The 21,227-nt window shown below is 35.0% G+C and overlaps 1 protein-coding gene across 9 annotated transcripts in view; it reads left to right on the plus strand.

The window, feature by feature from the left end:
- MIPOL1 (mirror-image polydactyly 1) overlaps positions 1-21,227 on the plus strand; it is a 175,195-nt gene that overhangs the window by 49,556 nt on the left and 104,412 nt on the right. For all 9 annotated transcript variants that reach the window (XM_042813682.1, XM_042813686.1, XM_042813687.1 and 6 more), the window contains 3 exons: positions 6,516-6,645; positions 10,923-10,956; positions 11,216-11,386. In XM_042813682.1, the coding sequence (XP_042669616.1) occupies positions 6,516-6,645; positions 10,923-10,956; positions 11,216-11,386 (335 nt within the window). The remainder of the gene's footprint in view (positions 1-6,515; positions 6,646-10,922; positions 10,957-11,215; positions 11,387-21,227) is intronic.

Genomic DNA, 21,227 nt, shown 5'->3' on the forward strand with positions numbered 1-21,227 from the left:
TAGTCTATAATTCCTGGTATAGACCAGTGAAAACTCTTACTCAATTTTCCTGTGATCATCTTATCACTATTTTTGCTTTTATTTTGTCAATTATAGGTTATAACTGAAGGTAAATGAATGGTGGTTTTCAAAAAAACAACAGCAAGTAACTTAAGTTGTCTGTTTCATAACAGAACATTTCAGCACTGTTTTTAAGTCAACAGTCACCCCAGAGCTCGTGGTAGTTTGCCATTAACCTGAATGAGACCAGCATCAGGGCCTTAGGCTTTGAACGTTTCTAGTGATTATCTGCATTTTGCAACATGTATGCACAGACCAATTAGTGACACATTTTAAAGGCTTTCATAGCAATGCAGTAAATCTGTTTTTCAGTTTATTTGCCTATGATAAGAATGACTTCTTATTTAAGGATTGTGCGCACAGTCATTAAATCTAGTAGAAAAAGAAGTCTCAGAGGATTTCTAAATTGACTGAACAACAAACGCATGCATTTGTATTTTTATAAGATGAAGCATATATCTACATGGTTAAATGAAATGTAATAATATTGGTCCATCTAGCAATGGCAAGGATATTTCCAGGTCCTTCTGTGATTAGATAGACGGAGATCAGGTAATGCAGGATAAAAATGGGATGGCTGATAAAAAGGAAAATGCAAGTATTTATTGTATTCCATTTCACCCTAGTTTACTTCCCTAATTCTTCACATCATCTAGCTGCTCTTCAGCAATACAAAGTGAAAGCACAGCAACAGAAATCTTCGTTTAAAAGTTTCTGTACAATAAATATCAACTGACAGTTGTTTTATGGAAACAACAGAGAAGGGTAAACAAGAAGCTTATTACAGAAATCTTGAATTCTAAGTATTATTTGGCCAAGTAAGTTGTTTTGTGTTTCTACTTTTTCTTTAAAATAATATACAACCTCAAATGGTAGAAAAGAAAACAGTTTTTTGCTTCATTTTTTCTTGTGAAATCAACCTTCACTCTCATCTTATAGATATATGCCTGTTTGAGACAGAATTTGGATCATACAGCAAAAAGTTTGGCATAATTACTTATGATTATTTCCAGAAATTCTTGAATATTTAAGATGTCTTGCGCATTTTTTATAAAAAAAAATATATCCTCTCTTATGTATTTCTTGTTTCTGTAATGATGGGAGTAACCAGGTCAGTTATCTTGGTTGTATCAGAATCTAGGCTAAAGAAAATCCCAAGTCGCTTATTTTTCAGCAACCACTGACCACTAATGTTAAATTTTAAATTGCACAATTTTTCTATTTTGCACCAATATATTATTATTAACAGAAAAACTTGCCGACTGTGTATTTTCTTAAAAGCAACCGATCACTAAAGCTAGTGTTAGAAAAGCACTTAGCAGAGTCTTAACTGTAGTATTATTTTGTTTTCATGTAATTCAAAGCAAAAATAATTATCGTATAACATCAGTTAATGTTGAATACTGTGCAAAGTCAAAAATATCATCATTTCTATAAGCTTTATTTACCTTTAAAGCCAATTGTTATATTATTATAGTATTTAATGTATCTTATGAGTTGGTAGTGTGGATATTGCTCTGATCTTTTTCTTGTAATGTCATGCCTGTATTCTTGCTTTTAAATATAAATATGAGTACTCAAGTAATTTCTATTTAATTTTTTAATTTAATTTTTACTATTTATATCGATGACCTCTAGGAAATCAGCAAACAGTTTTTTCCTGGGAACTGAGCTTACCTCTCTTCTCCCAGAGATTTATTGTTTGGAAAATGTGAACCACTGTTTAAACTGGAATGATTTCCAACATGCCTTCTCACTCCTGCTGTGTTTTAAAGGTAGCTTAAAAAGTGTAGAAGACAGGTTTGCCAAAGAATCAGGTTCAACTAAGAAAATATGTACACTTCTTTGACTCAATAAACTCATACTCTGTATGGTTCATCTTCTTCATATTTACTTTTGCCCATATTAGAAAACAATTAGCTTACTAAACAAATTTGAGTATTTGGGAAGAAAATATCTACTTTGAGTCTCTCTCATTTGACTAAGAATTACATGATATTTGATAAGCTTGTTTAAAAATGGACATATCCAAATATTATTGTAAACACCCATTGATTTGTTTTACCTGCAATATAAGTATTTTACTTAGTTGGCTTACATAGTAGCTAATAATATTTGTTAATGTAATTTAACTGCTGTGAACCTTTACTGAACAAATATTGAAATTTATACAAGTCAAAGAAAGAGAATCTCTAATGACTTTTGTAAAAGCTTCCATTTAATAGTTAAGGAGAAAAGTTTATATGACATACCAGATGCAATTAACAGTAGATTTTACATTTAATAAAAAGAAAGAAGCATATGTATTTGCTTTATTCATTCCATCATAATTTGCATTAGAGCTGTGGGTGTTTAATGAGCAAATTCCAGCTAAAATGCTATATTGATTTTCTAAGTGAACTTTGTAATAGCTATCTACCTTACAAAAGCTCTCTGTTTACAATTGTTTTCTTTACTAAAAACTAAAAATGTTTTAGAATTGATGAGTTTAGCATAATGATTCTTTTAAAATAAAGAGCTCTTTTAGAGTATGCATGGATTTTAGTTACAAGGAGAAAGATGTTATTAAATTATTCCAAAGCAAATAAAGTTTATTCAACTAAATAGTAGTCATACTTGCATATTTTACAAGCATTGGAAAATAATCTTTTTTCTTAATTTATCACTGTAGAAATTGAACATTTTAACTCTTGATTATCATATGTATATGAATTTGAAAATGACACAATTCATTTTAGCTTAATATTTGCCCCATTCATACTTCATTTTGTATGTCATTTTTGTGCTTGAAACATAAGTACTATAGGAATTTGCGTTTCTTGTTGGTCAGGCCTCAAGATAAACAGGATAGGGTTGGTTGGTGTGCCATTGGATGCTATCCAAGAAAAACCTCATGGTTCCAACCAGAGCAGTGGGTAACTAAGTAGCTGGATCAGGCATCAAGCCAGTATGCCAGTGTGGGGCTAGTGGTTTACTTGGATGTACCATATTTTGAATGAGATTTTGGAACCTGCCTTCTTACTTTCGATTACTTTTTGCCTGGCATTTGAAAGAAAATTTTGGTTAGTAAACTAGATATTTTTGGCTGTTTTTATTATGGGGGGTTTTTGTCCCTTTCATACACATTAAATTATGTGACTTTACATGTCACACGCTTCTGAAATATTTCATCAAATGTTTTGTTTTATTGCTACACTGAAACTCAGAGATGAGATGTATGCGTTTCAGTGGCTTATTTGAAGAATGTTGTGAAGCTCATGATTTGGATGAGTTGTGTCCATGAGGAAAGTGCAGTGTTCTGCTGTCAGTTTCCTCAAAGTCATGAAGACTAATGTGATGCTGAATCCTTGTTTGAAAATGTTCAGAAATGTTTTCTATCCCATGCTCTTTGCCCAATTTTCCAATTAATCCTTATAATTTTTTAACCTAGGGTTAGTGTTTGTTATTTCCTTTGGTCAATGTCAGTAAAATTACATGGTATTAAAATGACTGTGCTAAGTATCTTTTAAAAAAACAGCAACACAACTTGTGCAAATTAAGTCGCTATTTCGTAGCCAACAGCTTAAAGACAGTATTTTGTAATGATGAACCTTTGAGTGGGAGAAGAGTTCATTGTTCAAGGCAACCTGCCTCTTGGTTGTTATCAGGGATGGTGAGATTTGAGATAAGCAGGATGCTTACGTCACTTGAAAAATCTCTGAATTTTCATACCACCATACATAAAATACTGCTATATATACTGCTGCTTCCTACTGCTATATATAATGTCTTTGATTTCAAGATGAATAAGCAATAATACAGATTTTAAAAGCCTGTGTAGTCATCTATTAACACTAGTTATTATTCCTCAGAGAGGGAATTACGTATGCCAAAACATAGTCATAGTCCTGCTAAGTGTACTCACGTGCTCAAGATTCATTTTAGCGTTCAGCAAATGAGAGTTTTCCATGCTGACATAAGAGATAAATAAGGTATGATAGAAGGAGTACACTCAATAAATAAATAAATAACCTCCCTCCCTTCTCCCCCCCACCCTCCCGAAAGAAAGAACAACAAGAGAAAGATAATTAATGCCAGAATAAGTGCCAAATCTGCAGTTATTTTAGACAGCTTTGTACTCATTCCAGCAATTATTTTCATGCTGAAAATTGCATAATATTTTCAGTTTTGCAGCTTTGTGGAAAGGATTCTCTGTGCAGTATCACTGGCGTAATAGAAGATAAAATGACATAATTTAATGAAAAAACTATAGTAAATGTATCTGTACTTTAAGGTACAGATAGGTAATAATTATCATAGATAATAAAACTAATTGTATATTCCAGATCCAGCCAGGACACAGAGGTTGCACTGTGATGTGCCTTAGAGATGAATCACTAGTTTCCCTATTAGCACTGATCACAGCAAGCTAAATGGAAGTCTGACGATCTGAAATGCATAGTCTGCTCCATACAGTTTGTTCTTCTTCTTGCTGAACCACCTACCTTTGCAGGCATTGGACTCCTGCAAGTGCTGCAGATTTGTTCCTGACTACCAAACTGTGTACATGCAGTTTTACAGCTGCTTTATTCATGTCTAAGTTTTGTCATTCCATATCAAGGACAGTCTTGTTGTGAATGGCAAATAAATCTTCTAAAAAATAATACTGTTCATGTGGAAGAAGAAAATACTCAAATGGGAGAGAATTAGATCGATGTTTCATAAATTTTGTGTACATACCAAATTCAGGGTGCTGATGCTGATTTCTTTTGGGGTGTACAGGGCTGGAGGGGTGAAGATGCATTTTATTAAATGGATTTTTGTGAGAGATAGGACTGCACCCCCAGAAGTAGCATTTAGCCTTTCTTTATCCTCTTTTGTCCAGTCTGCTGTTACTGGACAACCTTTTCCCTTTTTGCTTGAGATGCAAAAACACTTCTTTACTTCTCTGTTAACACACTTCTCTGTTGCCTTGATCATCTTCCTAATTTGTCTCCCAGCATTCTTTTTCAGTTCCTTTTCTCACCCATTTTATTTCACTCGTTATTTGAGCTTCTTATATTATTTGTTTTATTCTTTTTCCTCAGTACTGATAACATGTATTTTGTGCCACTGATACAGCTGCTACCAAAAACTCCTGTTTTCTTACACTTTTTAGTAAAGAGCAACAAAGTGTTTTATTTTCCACTGTGAAGGTCTTGTGCAATAATGTACAAAGGCAAAGTAAGAGTACAGAAAAGTAATTATAAAGGCAGTGAAGTTAATCTTGATTGAGGTAAGAGTGGAGGCATAAAAGCTCCAAATAAAGAGGAAGGCTTCCTCTGCCGTCTTCACATAATGATTTCAGGTGGCTCATAATGGAGTTGAGAGTTCTGACAGGAGTAAAGGAGGTCCATCAGCAGTGGCTTAATACAGAAGAGTTTTGAGAAGAGTAGTAAACATTGCCAAAATTCTAAAGCGAGGTATCAGGAGCCTGTAGCTAAACAGAAGCTCAACACACTAGAAGACGAGCATTGAGAATTCTGGGACCTGCAGACCTCACTTATAGTTTTTGCTGGAGGTGCCTGTGACAATTAGGGAGGATGTAGTCCTCTTTCTGGGACCCACAGCAGCCTTTTTTCTTTGGCATCCCACAAGTCCCTAGATATTCAGGCTGCGGGGTTTTATGATGGCTGTGAGGAGATTTGCAGTATTGCAGAGGGAAATGATGAAAGTATGAATAAAGATTTTAGTGAAGGCAGGGTGGGGGTAAGGATTTTGGCAGTGTGCCAGGGATGATGTTAGGCATACTGACAGGGGAGAGGCAGGAAGAAAGCATAAGCTCAGGATGAGGAATGACTAGAAGGTGTTAGTTTGCTCCCAGGGATAGACAGTAAATCTTAGTTTATTGGTACCTAATGCTCCAAGGTCCATGTATGCAGTAACAGATAATATAACAGTATATTACACAATAAAGCAAAGGCTTGGCAGAGTAGGAGACGTGCCAGCTGTGCCACTTCTGTGATACTAGAGATAGACATGCTGTGAAAATATTAACATTTTTAGTATTTATGTCAGTATGTCATTGTGATATGAAGCATTGTGATGACATGTACTTTCAATGGGTCATTGCTCTTAACTCAATATACTGTAGAAGAAACCTACTGTATCTCATGTGATCTGGAGATTTAAAAATTACTTTTCCATGAAGCAAGTGTTGAGAATGCAAAGCAAATCAATTCCTTGCCTTGTTTCAAGGGTGAATTTGAAAACCCATGGCTTAATTTAATTCTTGAAAGATTTCATTTCAGCAGTCAATAGCTATTTATTGTTCTGTCTGGAGAGTAATAGAGAGCAGAGCAATCTGAGGTTGGTGGAAAAATGTTGATTTATGGAGATGCTGACAATGGTCCGTGTAAGTGTACATAATGGTGTATTTCCCTGCCAAACTGTTACCAGCTGTTACTGTATGCCAAACATACTGGTTACTTTTGCAGCTCTGGTTGAAGAAGTTTATTCTGCTCAACGGGAACGTGACAAGGCTGTCATGGCAAGGCTTAGGTTAGCCAACGAAGAGAGAGATGAAGCATTTCTACGAGTCCGGCGTTTAGAAGAGTCACTCAAAGAGTAAGTCTTTACATCCTGTCCTGTGCAGACAGGCTGTTGTGTGGATATGTAAAGGTCATAAATTGTTTGACAGTAGTTATGCAGAAAATCTTACCTTAATTTTTTAGCCATCTTATGAGACCATATTTTTCCCTAGATACTAACTGCAAGTTGAACAATTTGATTACAAAAATTATAATATACAAAAATATAATCAAGAGCTTTGGTATTGATTTATTCAGAGATAAATAAGAATGTGACATTTTACGAGGATCTTTTGACATGAAATACAAGAATGTCAGTTAGAAGTTGCAATGTATAGAAAATCAATCAAACCTTTAAGCCCAGGAGATATTTCCTACAGCAAAACTTTTACTAATTATGTGGATGATTTGGTAAAAATATGTTTTCTTCCATATCTTCATTGTAGAAGCAGTTTTAACACATGAAGGGTATACTTAATACTTTCTAGAAATTTGTGTATGCCATGCTAACCTAACAGAAATAGTCAATCCATTGATAATAAAACTATTAAGTCAGGAGAGGAAGATCATAAATAGCTTCTTTTCTGACTTTGGGATATAGGTAGCCTTGAATCTACAGCTTGCTTCTTCATGTAACCCTCCTCCAATCAGCTTGGTTACCATTCAGTGGTAACCCTCTACTAGTTGAGAAATTTCCTTGCCAAGAGAAATGGAAAAACATAAATAAGAAAATGAGTAACTGAGAGAAAGTTAGTACCTCTCATGGAAAATATGCATAAATGTTTGTGGAACTTCATGTACATGAACTTATTATCTACATGTATCCTCGTGAATATTTGTCTGTTCCCTGAGATCATTCCAACACAGTACTTGCTTTATGTTCAGTCTAGGCTAAAATGACCTTCAATCTCATAATTCCCTGTGGAATCTGTTTTGCTTGTTTTTAATTTCAAATTTTCGTTCTCCTTCTTTGCATTGCAACTCTGTAATTACACTTCTATTGCTTATCTACTTTTTCTTCCCACTTTCCTTGTCTGTCTTTTAATTCCACTTCTGTATCACTTCTTCCATAAGTCAAAGAAGACTGCACAGCAAAATTGAAATAGTAGTAGCTAGAGGAAAATGTGAAAGGCAAAGATATGCAAGAGAGGAAGGGCAAGCAAGATAGGAGGACTGAGGGAGAAAAATTAGTATGCTGAGTAACATCCAGTAGTAATCATGTTCTCTGCATCAGCTTTCTTAATATTTGCCTCTTTCCTGATCTTTTTTACCTTAAGTCAAACTGCAGTTTTGATAGGAATGTTGTAAACTTTAACTATATCAGACAATATACATAAAGGTTCCTTGCCCTATTCCACCAATTTACATATAGTACTACCTCAGTCCATTCTGACCACAACCATTCCCACAACCTGTTGACAAGTTGACAACAACCCATCCTTGACCCTTGTCAGTCAACTCTGAAACAGCTCCTTCTCAATAATATGATGTTTCTTCCTAAAAGAGTAATACTTTTAATATAGAGAAACATTGCTTGTTGTGGTTGCTGATTTGGATTTTGGGGGAAGAGGTTGCATTCTTTTTCGGTGAAGCCTTTGGGGATTACAAACTCCAGAAGTCCACATGCACTAAGCTTACAGGATGCTTATTCATGCAGCTGTACACCTTGGAAGCAGGAAGCAGTCAAGTGGAGCCAAGATTCTTGCTGGACAACCAGCCTGGCTCAAGCACGGCAGCTTTTCATTACATTAAGCATCTTTACTAACTGTGTAATGCTTACCTGAGGTGACAAAATATGCTTTACTTCTTGGACTTACAACATGTTGCAATGAGAGGAGAAAGCCAGGGTGGTGCTGCAAAGAGTTGAATTGAAGTGGTTAAGGCTCAGACGATCTCTGCAGTATTCACAAAAGTGGAGTGATTTAGACTTTGCCCCTAATTTACCAGTAAATATTACCTCACTATATAGCTTCAGTAAGTCTTATTCTTACAAGCTTTGTAGTTAACCACACAAGGAAATTACTTTGCTCAGCTTATTCATTCTAAATAATTTAATACTGTGGCTGAATGGAAATTTTTGGGGAGCATTCACCTTGCCACTAGTCCTTCAGTAGGAGCAGTGATGATAAGATGAGCCACAAGAAACTTAGTTTATTTTGTTTAATTTGGGTGGCTTATTTCCAAAAATGTTGTATTTTTCCCAACTACCATCCTTCATATGTTCTTCATGCAGTTGTTTAAAATACCAAGCTATCTGTCTGAGAGGTGAAGCCTACAGAGTATTTTTTGTAATGTTTTTAGGCTACTTGTGCCACAAGCATCAAATTTTAGAGCACAAGTCATTCCCTCCATCTGCTTTGGACTTCTTCCAATGAGAGATTTCTACAAGAGGGCAATACTGAACAGGCTGCCAACCCTTATCAAATGCTTTAATGCTTGCTTTAAATTATGTGCTATAGCAATTCTATTGTCATTATTTAACTGTAGTAACTGAAATTCTTTCTGTTCCGTTAGCCCTAGGGTACGTATTAGTGTAATGTGTGCAGAGATGGGGGAAGAGGGAATCATTGATTATTGATGTTTAAAATCAAGAGAGACATCAAGGCAAATACTCAGCTCTAGATGCTCAGTATTTTTAAAAAATACTGTCATCTTAGAAGAATGCATCCTCTGTGACAGCAGTTTGCTGAAAAGCTACCCTTATGTGGGAACTGATGTTCATTTTCCCACCCCCTTTCCAGTCTAAGGTGTCCTGCTTACCCAGCCTTATGGTTGGCTGGGTGATTTGTTAACCCATACTTTTAGCAGGATAGAAGTCCTCTAGAGAAGCAGATCAGTCCTGCCAATTTACTTTGGCAAATACTGTTCCTGTCATGTTGAATACAAACTAGCTTAAGATCCATTTTTAAGTCTCTCATGAAGTGAAACTTGCAGCATTAATTATGAAACCAAAAGTAGGAACTATATGAGAAGCCAACTCAAGGAGCCAGTTCTGATTTTATGATTTATGTTACTTTATGAATAAATCTATAACCCACCAAAGATTAGCATTTACTTTTTTTTTTTTTCATTGTTTCGTTCTGATGCTGACTGTAGGTGTTGGAATAATTACTGCTTTTAAACTCCATATAAATAAACTCCATATAAACATACTAGCTACTGTACGTAATAGTACATTCTGAGCTGTTTCTTTTTTATTTAAGCAGTTAAGTTTCGTATGGTTGATTTATCATGCATTATAAGTAAAACTAATTCTTTAAAGTAAAAGATGCTAATGTTCTATCAAGTACTCTATGATGTTTGCTAGCTTAAGTCTTGGCCTTAGAGCAGCATCTGTCACAGCACTGAAAAAGTGTGCATTGCTTTATAGCAGATGTTTAGTGGCTACTATTTATCATTTTAAATAGTATACAAGTAACAAATATTTTTTTGTGAAAGTGACCATTAAATAAGTAGCAATGAAGTGGTGTAATTGTAATATACTCATTTTTCCAGAATAGAGGTCTCCTCCATTTTAAAATACGTATAAATGCTGTAAATACTATGTTGTCCATATAATTAAGCTTAAGTAAAGTAAAATATATAGGTTGTTAGACCCCATTTGTTAGATCTTTGCACTATCACTCAGTGCTTTTGCACAATGTTCTACTGTGTATGACTAAATTCCTCATATCATTTCTATGTTTGACAGATTAGAATACATACTATGAAATGAAATGGGGGAAAGCAAAAGCAGCTTATGTGCTTAAATAAGGACTTTGCAGGGGGTTGTCCTAACTTGCTATTTTGTGCAAGATACAAAAGCAAAACATTTTCAAGGAAACTTCAGCTAGTTCAGTTCCTCCTTTTGGAAGAGAGGTAGGAAAATAATTGCATAAAAATGAAAAAGAAAAACAAACCACAAAACAAACATCTTTACAAACCTTGTCCTGTTACATTTATGGTGTACTAAAAACAACAAAAGTACAGTGTTGGGTAAAAGTTGTAAGTCCAGAAATAAATAAAATAAGAGCATCAGTCATTTCTATCACTGGGGAACTTTCTTCATCTAAGCACATATGAACAATTGATCCTTGTAGTCATATATAGCAGTAAACATTAATAACTTAACAGTCTGAAGTCAGTGCTGAAGATATGGAGCATTATTGAAAGATGGAGTCGAGCAGGTGGCACTTTAATATGTTCAGTGTCATGGTTGACTCTAAAGACTAGTAGAATGAAATTACTTGAGGTTCTAAAGATTTAAAAAGCGAACTCATTTTGCTGCACTAAGGAAATGCTACTGATCAGGCTTTCTGTGTCCCTTTTTTCTAGGCTAGAAAATATTAACCCTGAAGAAAATGACATGGTAAGCCATTCTCTGAGGAGATTTCTTGATGTCAGTCTTATATCTTAGAGGCTTAAGTTCAATTGAGTGGGTTTCAAGAACTAAGATGTGGGAAAAAGAAGAATTGACACACTAATAATGTACATCTTTGCTGCAATATGAAAATTCAATAACTTCACTCAGTCAATTTACAATTCACATGTGCCTATTAATTAAAACCCTATATTAAATAAAATATATTAAAACTTCATGTCTGACTAACATATAATGCTGTTGGTAGACATTACAGGAATTACTGAACAGAATAAACAATGCAGACACAGGGATAGATATACTCAAGAATGGAGCTATAATTCTGAATCGAATACACAGGACCAAAGAACGTAAAAAGAAAATAATAGCTGAAGAAATGAACACAGTGATAGAACAACGGGATGCTGCTTTGTCTCAAGTAAGTCTCTACAAGTATGTAATCACTCAATACCAATTTTTAAAATTTTTTTATTTTTATTTTTTTTAATTTTGGGGAATTTACTTTGTTAACTTTCTTCTGTTGAAATTCTCAACTACAGTCCCTATAGTAAATGGCTGATTAACAAGCAACAGTTTCTTCAAGGCAGTAGTGGTTATTGAAATGACACCGATCTATTTCACAGGAGGGATTGTGTATTCTTTCTACCTGGTCACTAGCTGACCCTTTAAAAACAAATAAATATTGTATTCATTATACTGAGTAATTTAAAAAGGTGTTAAGACCTTAATTTTCCGGTATTCTGTAGTTGTATAAAACAGTTTGTGATTGGGACTCAAGGATTTGTAAAGAGTGACAGAAGCATACACTGAAGGAAGATAAGACTGCTGCATGTGACTTTTTATTGCTTTACATTCAGAAGCTGAAAATTGGCATGTGGTCCTTGACTCTCGATGTTTAACACTTCTGCTGTGTAGCTTAAAACAATCTGGTGTATTCTCTTCTGCTCAGATCAATCATTCTCTTTGCTTCCCTATCTTCAAAGAAGAATATTATCTTCATTCTCTTTACCCTGGAGAGTATCTCCTTATTTTTCCTATCACATAGAAGAGTTGTTATGTTTGGGGTTTTTTTTCCACAGCTTTCTTTCCTGTTGTTTTTTTTTAACCTAGATTGAACTCAATAGTAGTAGTCTGTAGAAAGAATACTAAGCAGGGGGCTACATCTCACAGAATTTTAGACTGGATGAACATCCTTACACTTTCATGCAAGGCAAGAAATTTCATCTATGTCTTGTTCCAATATTGAAAATTTCAATGTCCACTGAATGTGAGCTTATACCTAAGTAATTCTTTAATTCTAACAGAATTAAAGTCAAATCTGTGATCTTGACTAGTATTATGATGATTGAATTTATTTTGCATTGACATGTTTTTCTGTAAAAGAATACTCTTCCACTCACTCTGTAATTCTCATGTTTTGTTTTTTTTGTTTGTTTGTTTGCACTCATTTTTTTGCATTCTGTCCTCCTGCAGCCTTGAAAGACTCATTTTCTCGGTTCCTAACATATTTTTTGTCTGTATCCTATGTGCACTACAAAAGATGCTGATGAAGTTAATGTGGGAAGTTCACTTTTTCACAGTGCTTTCTTTTATATTAATGAGGAGCAGCATAGCTACTCAACTGTTCTGCCAAAAAATTTATGCTCTTTATTTTTTAATTATGATTGGATTTCTTATTTGCAAAGGGCATTTGGAAAGTGGCAGCTTATAAGAAAAAAAGCTTTTAGCTCAAGAGAAGGAACTTTAGATAGTTTTATTTTTCTTCTGCAAGATTTTGCTTCTTTGGCGTAGTAAACTTTTCAGACACACTTGGACTTTAAATATTTAATGAAAGATATCACAAGAATGTCATTGCAGGGTGTTATAATATACATTTTATTTTTAAGCTACCTGTTCAAGGAATAATATACAGACATTTATACAATCTGGCTTCCAGGTAATCAAGTTGGAACTTAATAAAGATCATTAGTTTATATAATAATGGGTTAATTGCCACAGCTAGCAAAGCTGTCTTTAGGCCTGACAGCAGAAAGCATAGGTAATGTTACATAGGTACTGCAGCTGAAAAATAAATAAATGAATAAAGCAAAACACACATTTCCAAAAATTTTCAATATTTGGTATTAAGGTGTAATACTGTGATAGTGTTTGCAATTTACAATACAATTTTTTTAAAAATTAGTTATTATTGTTAATAAAACTTTATTACTCATGTATTATGCTTCCATATCTGTGATTCTTTTATGACTGTAGCTATCAAAGCTAGAAAATAGATCCTATCGTTTCAACTTGCATTTCTTACTTGATGATTCCCTGGGAATTCACACAGTACTTGAATTATTAGTAGTCTTTTGTTAACATTGCAATAGCAGTAGTTATTACAGTGCTAACAGCAAGAACAGTAGGAGAGGGATTCCTACATTAGACCACAAGGGGACTAGGAATAATTCAGGGGATGTATATGCTTAGCATAACAAATGCAAATTATTAGAAGTTAGATCTGAGGTCGCCTCAGGTGTTCATAACATCTCCAAGTTAAAATCTTTTTCTTTTCAGTGAAAGTGACATCAAATATAAGGGTGGATTGATGAGAACAGACCAAGGCAAAGCAGAAATAGAGTAAGCCATTAGTATGCTATGCCTCTCTTCTGCAAAAAACACTTTTAAAGTTCAGAGGCCATTGGCAATGGAGGAAGCTAAATACTTCCTGACACTTTATTTGAAGGCTGTGTTGCTCTGCTTCTGCTTGCTCTTGTGCAGTGCTGGAGACTGCAGTGTCATTTCAGTGACCACCATAGCCAGTTCTATATAAGAGAAGACTGTCTATCTGAGAATGTTGGGACAGAAGTTTAATAAAGCTAGATCTATTATCCTTTGTAATGGATTTGTTCACAACACCGTGACAGCTGACAATTAAATACCATAAATATAAGTAACATCCGGTGTTCTACATGTAGGATTTCTGATTTTTCTCAGTAAGAGAGAATAACACAAAAGTTTTCCCTCTCAGTAATGTTGCTTTGATTTCAAGTAAGCTCCTAGAGAATGGGCAATCTGTAACCTACGCATTTTTTTTTGATCAAATATATGCTGTCTGATTTCAACTCATCTTTCAGTAGCTTAGCAAAAACTAGGAGTTTTACAGTGCCTTCCTGGTAGTTATACTGTGAAGGTACTCTTTGCTGGACTGTGGCTGCATGCATTCTTGGTAATGGTTAGCTAGTTGTCATTCTTCTGTTGAAATTTCACTGGAATAATTTTTTTATTCTTAAAAAGAGCTGCCAAAGTCTTAGCGCATGAAAAAATTCTTTGAATCTTCACACCCAAGCACCTCTGCATCTTTTTTGAGATTTTAAATGTGAATGCTACTTCTCATTAGGAAGCAAATAGAGGCACTGCTATCACTGTATTGAGCTGCACATGTGTATGTAATCTTAGATCATTCACTAGATTGCTGAGCAAATATGCAAACTACTTTTTGTGTGTGTGAAAACAAATAAAATGGTATAAACTCAAATATTTGATACTACTTTTAGTATGTATTTTCAAGTGAATAAAAAACAAACAACTAAAGCGTGGCTAAACATTGACATCCATCTTCTCTTGTACCAGCCTCCTTAAAAAAACACACTCAACTGTTTGGTTGTGTTTGCTAAGATATATTTGTTAGTGAACAGATACTGCGTTGTACTGGGAGCTTGTGTCTGTTTTATGACCGATCCTCTGAAAAGAAAATGGAGAAAGATGTTCTATTTCTCATGACTGTCAACATAAGTTTCTTTTTAAATGTTCAGTTTTGTCTTAATCAGTACAAGGAAAAATCTCACTTTGTTATCCTATAATTCTGCCTTTCTTCCAGAGTCTTTCTTGCTTGATCAATACAATTAGTGAGCGACATTTAGTAAAGCTCACGTATGGCCACAGTCACATTGTGGAATCTTCATAAAATAATTTAAAGAAAGCGGTTTCCAGCAGGAGGCAATACAGTGCAATATCTCAGACAAGCAATCACCTATTAACCACATCATACCATATGGACAGGAATGTTAATATGATTTCAGAGTTTGCAGCTGGAGCCGGTGACTTGATAAGTCATAATCACTTTCCTTATGGTTTAGAGAAGAAAGGGGACCTTTCAGTTGGTACAGCTTGAAATAAGTGATTTTTAAAAACAATACAAGAGATGACGGATTGTTCAGAATGTTGTGCGTGTGATATGCTTTTCATCCTAACTTTCATTCTGTAGATAATTTTTAATTGGCAAGTCAGTTCTAAACAGAATTTTAAATATTAAAGATGTTGTGTTTTCTATTTAACAAAAACAAACAGAAAACCAATAGGTTTCACGGTTGGCAAAGTATCATCTGTAATACCCTGCTCTTGAAGCTATAACGTAAACTGGCAAGCAGACCTGGTTTTACAGCTTTGAATAGTTTGATCACATCCTGCTGTGCAGGAACATGCTTATGACTGCTCATGTAAAAAAAATTGGCACGCACCCAGTTGCTCATCTGGAGCAAGTTAAGTACCTTCCTCCATTTTGAGGAACTGTTTGGCAACAAGCAGGAGTTTAGCGTCATTGAAAACAAAAGTGAGAAGCACTGCACTTGACTGCCCATCATTATCAGCTTCACCTAATGACTAATAAATGTCTGCTGTTATAAGTCAGCTTCTTCCTTCTTTTTTATTAAGTCCTGCTTTTGTACCAAATAAGGTGTACAACTCTATTTTCTGTGTTTCATTAGAGCATTAAGGCATTCTCAGCACACCTCAGTGAACTGGTCTTACTGAAGTAATAAACTCAAGAGTTGCAATATATGTAAAAACAGCAAAAGCATATGTAAATGAAAAAAAAAAAATGGATTACATATATTGGATCCTTAATTGGTGAAGGGTTACAATGTTACATGACTCTTACCTGAAGGAAAAGATAATTCCTTTGCAACCCAAAGCCCAATTTGGGATATTAAATATATTAGTAACCAGTAGTTCAGTTTTCCATTCTGTGTTTTGGTAGACTTAGATGTTTCCCAAATAGGGATAATGAATGAATTCTTGTTTGTACAAACGTGTTTTGTGGTGTCCTAGCTGCTCTTCTATCTTTCCTTTTGTATCTGATAGTTGGGAAATGCAAGAAAAGAAAAGGTAGAATGAATTCACCATTGTTTGTGAACAAGACAGCTGGTGTGAATTATAGATAATTTTTGGTCACAGGCTTATTTCAGGAGGAGAGAGAAGTTAAAGGGGCTGTTTATTGTAATTTGAGGATCCAAGGGCCATGCTGGTTCCCACTTGTGGCTGATTTGCTTTGAGCGTGCAATGGCAAGTTCCTGTTGCCTCACTTGCAGTGGGAAGCAGCAGATGAGTAGGCAAGGAGAAATTGCTTGCAGGATGGTTAAAGCAGGGGAAGGGAGCTGCCTTTCAAGATACTCCTTTTGCTGCACGGCTTCTTTCCTACCTATCGGCTTTATTCTTCTAAAAATAAACCAAGCTGGAAAAAGAAGGTAATTATTTACATTCTGAAATGATAGGTACACCCTGACAATCTACTTAAGATATATTTCTGCTACTTGGAGTATGAGTGTTTTCCAGGGACACACTCAGTTAAATATTTGGCTACGTTCAAAAAACGTATGAAGTAATCTTTCTCTTCTGAAGTAGCTATTTCAGTCTATGAGAACCCAATGTAGAGGAAACTGACTGAAATCCTCTTGATGTCTTTCATTGGGAATTTTTATTTGTGTAGTATTCTCCTGAAAAGAATGATGCCTCTTTAAGCTTTCATTGTGATTCTCCTTTCTTTTGGTTGATTGCTGTATACGAAACAGTTTTCAGAGCATTAAGGAAAGTGAGGTGAGATGTTCAGGTGGAATAATAGGAGGTCAGATAGAGAAGATTTGATGACATCATACATTTGTGTGCAATGTCAGTTTCCTGATAAAGCAGAGATTACAAGTTTTTTGTTGGCAAGTATTTGTTTGTTGTGAATGAAACTCACTGTGACTTCACTGAAGCCAGAATTTCACTAGTAAAAGCAAATGTCGTGCAGCTGATACCTTAGTTTGACTTCAGCAGTCCTTTGGTAGCATAAAGTGATGTAGTTTTCAAGTTAATGCTGGTCACAACAGCGAGTGCAGGTCAGCTGGCAGGACATCAGTGGAGGAGAGTGGAGGATCTGGAGGAGATTACCCTAAAGAGCTCTTATACTTTATAACTTTTGTATTTAGCCCATGAATGCTAAGTATGAGTAAATTTGTAAATGTTAATGCAGTGTTTCCTTGAAGAAAGGGATTACAGTTAGTCTTTTTGAACTTGCGAAGCAAATTTTTAATTGCTATTACATTTCCTCTTTTTACACTCATAAGGTTTTCATTGAATGATGCCCTGAGACACATGATTGTTTGCATTGTTAAATCACCTGTTGTTCCTCTGCAAACAGAGTGTTGTGCAGAATTCGGAGAGTACATATCTGAATGGTGTTTGAGAGCATGATGGAACCTTGTGCCTTTAATTGTAAACTTTAATGATCTTCCAATAGAACATTCATCTTTTTTCCGGTACCTAGAAAATCCTGCCCCTCTGGAAATGATAGAAAATTTTCTTGCAAGCTTGTTTGATTAACTGATATTTGACATGTCTATAATGGTGCTAAACTCTAGGTTCACGTGGCTTAATTTCCAGAACAATTTCTAGAATTAATTTAAATATTTTATGTTGAAACTCTAGGATGACATAGAAAAATGTTTTGTATGCTTATTGATCATCTGATTCAATAGCAAAAATCTGTGGAGGAAATTTCCAATGTAACACAAGCAGAGTTCAAACAGTATTCCTTCTGAAGACAAGACTGAATCACTATGTGTGTATTAAACTCTATAGGTACCAGAACTGTTTAGAAGTACTGAAAGTAAGTTTTCTGTGGGGCAAGTTAGGTGCTCAGTGTTAGTTTAGATTTTGGGCAGCTTACCTGTTGGTTGAAACAGCTCTAATTTTCTTGGGAGTTAAAAATGTCCATCTATATGTTTCACATTTTAAGCAAGTTTTCTTAGGCAACATTCTGAGAAATCTCACTGCAAAAGCACTTTGTTATTTTGGGCACTCAAACTGAGTTTGCATAAAGATTCTCTCTGATAGATGACACAGAAGATTTCTGTGCTTGATACTTACATTTAATGTGGAGTCTTGGAAGGATGGTGTCTGACCTCTGCATTCATTTCCCTTCTTTTTGTTACTCTCTTACTGCTTGTTGAATGTTTCCAGTTACAATGCTGATGTCAGTTATGTCTCTATGACCAAGCAGTTTGAACAAACAGGAATGAATCTGGAGTAGGAAGTAGTTTCCACCATCTGCCATCTACATGAATGTATTTCTAGGTGTGCTGTGGGAGGAGGGGTCTTGTCAGATTGGGTTGGTTTTGTTTATGCAGAGGTGAGGGGTTGGTTGGTTTTGTATTTTACTTTCGGCTGGCTGTAGCCTAGTCCTGTGAACTGAATGCTCATTTTTGTCAGAGTGCACCGAGTGCATTCCTGGAGTGCATCTTTGAATTTGCTTTAATCAAAAAAGGAATTCATTTCATGCTGTCAGAGAGCACTCGGTGGTGCAGATTGAGCATAAGAAATAGAGACAAGTTAGAGAAATTCCAGATTGAACCTCCAGTGTAAGGTAGCATGCAAAATGTACTTTTTCAGTGAAAGTCTCTGAAGGCCACTGAGAATTTTTATCTGAAGTTTAAGGCTTCCTTGTTTATAAGTATAAAAAGGAAGAATTAATTCTTTTGATAGAAGCAAATATATTTAAAATTAGTTAGGTTAATGCTCTGATAGAGTATTAAATAAAATTAAGGGTGCAAGAGATGACTTCAGGAAGGAGAATAAGATTTTTAAAAGCTATTTTAAAAAAATATCTAGGAAGAAGGAAATAGTATCCCACTATGTTATATGCACTCTTCTTGCTATGAAAATTACTAGCTACTTTGTATGCAGACTTGTCTAATGAAGATTTTGGACCAGTCCACAGCACATAAATCAACTTTGTTCCATCAGTGAGAAATAGGTTTTTGAAATACTAGCATGGTTCAGAAATAGATTGACATGAAGAATGTAAAGTTAGGTTTTAAATAGATAGGAAAGATATTTTCCTAGAATATAGTGCAAATTATGCCACTGCAACACATCAGTATTGACTACACATCAGTAGTTGACTGAATTTTTGTGGATATGGAGCCATGGCAAATGAACAGAACTGCTTTCTGTTGACTTCATTTATTTTTTTCCCAGAGTCCCTAAAATTCATTTCATTCTAACTTTCTAGAACTGCTGTCATCCTCAGTCATCATTAGGATTCAGGATGTGTTTTAAGCTGTAAAGAGAGATGATAATTAAGGAAATTTATGTCCAGTACTAACAGAGAATGTAAGGAGACATGATGTTAATCGTGCTAATCTGGTTACACATTTTCAGCAGAAGGGTAGACTACAGATGAAATGTAAGACTTAATGACCATTGTATTTATTTCAATTTCTCTCTAGGCATTTAATCATTTTAAAATGAACGGGAAACGACGATTGTCACAATGGAAATTTCCCTGCTTTCTTTGGTCTGAACATTGTGATTTTTTTCTTTTTTTATTGCAAAGGCAGTTTCTGGAAGCCCTGACTTGCTAAAGTCAGCTTAAGTATTCTGGTCTGCATTGTTTTGTGGCCCAGGCAGAAAAGTGGAGCAAGAAAATCCCTGAATATTCTCTTTGTGAAAGAAAGATTCACTTTAGCGTTGTTTAATTTATCTATGTCTCATTCACCAAGTATACCTAGATCTGTTTGTTGTATGGCTTTACTGTTTCGTGCTTCAGATTGAGATTTGCCCTCTTTTCCATGTTCTGTTTATTCACTGTTAATTATTTTTCAAGCGGAGTTGCTTTGAGAAGAAAAATTTAGCTTCCATTACCCTCTATTGCAAATGAAGGACAGACTTTTCTTTTGCACATGGAGTGCTTGTGATTGTGAGATGCTGTTGTCAGGGAATTTGTTCATGCTTTCTGATGTTGTTGTTTTATTTCCATTCTCTTCAGTAGTGTTTTTAAAGTTCTTATTATTGAGTGTGTTGTGGGTATGCAGAGTTTAAAAACATCATATTCTCATTTCCAATTATGTCTATTGAAAATACTTTTTAAAATGACCCAATCCAAGTATGTAGAAATATTTATTAGAAGGCCATTTATAAAACTGAGATTTTGTGAAAAGCATCAAATTTTGGATATACCTCTCTAAAATAAACTATCTGTAGAAAAAGAACAGTATTAAGCCATAAAAAGACAACTTTTTACAATTGTAGAATTATCAGAAATACAAAATTTATATTTCTGATAAGTTGTTTGCTACAGTATACTACATTTTTATATTGTACTGATGCAGGATAAAGCAAAACACAGAAACAGTAGTGCTTCTGAGTATTGTTGTTCCTTTTTTTAATCATTGATAACATAGAGTTGATGTCTGTTGTTGGGGGAGGGTTTTAACGTTACCTCTAACTAATGAATTATCTGTTCTAAACATAGACATCTAAGAATATTAAGCAAAGTTCTATTGCAGTTACTGTTGATCTTCAGTTATGATCAGCACCACCAAAGTTTAGATAAAACTCAAAAGAAGTGTGAAGATCTATGTTTGAGGAATGGTTATGACCACTTTCCTACCAATTGTCTCACTTGATGATGGTAAGTCATCAGTTAGGTTTCCTTCCAAATCATTTTCTGATCATAATTTCATACCTTAGAGATTGCTTTCACTCTTTCTGTCTGAAAAATCTGTTTGTGTGTTCAAGACAAGTGTGAACATCACCCTTCCTGTGTTTCTCCTTCATCTCCTGTAGTTTTGAGACAAAGCTCTGTTTCTCAATCTACAAAATCATTTTTGCATGCAGCCTTACTGTTTGAGGTTCTGTTCACAATCAAAATGTTAGAATTCTGACTGAATCTCAGTTTGCAAAACTAGTGCTGAAATCTTGCATGAAGATGAAAGTGTCCAGTGCCAGCCTCCCAGAAGAAACAGCAAAATGCTTGTTAATCCCTTGTATTAGTCATCAGCCTATGCTCTACAGTAGGGCTAGCCAGCAGCTGTGCATCTCATTACATGTTCTCTTCATGTTGTGTGTCTTGTCTTCTATCGTATCCAGACACTTCTCAGCAGTAGTTGTGCATTTATCCATTTTGTTTGTTTTGGCAGTCAGACCCGTCTCTTTACTTTCAACATTTGTCATAACAT

Source organism: Centrocercus urophasianus, unplaced genomic scaffold (assembly GCF_019232065.1).
Source record: "Centrocercus urophasianus isolate 14NV4802_14NV808 unplaced genomic scaffold, USGS_Curo_1.0 seq_14, whole genome shotgun sequence".
NCBI lineage: Eukaryota > Metazoa > Chordata > Aves > Galliformes > Phasianidae > Centrocercus > Centrocercus urophasianus.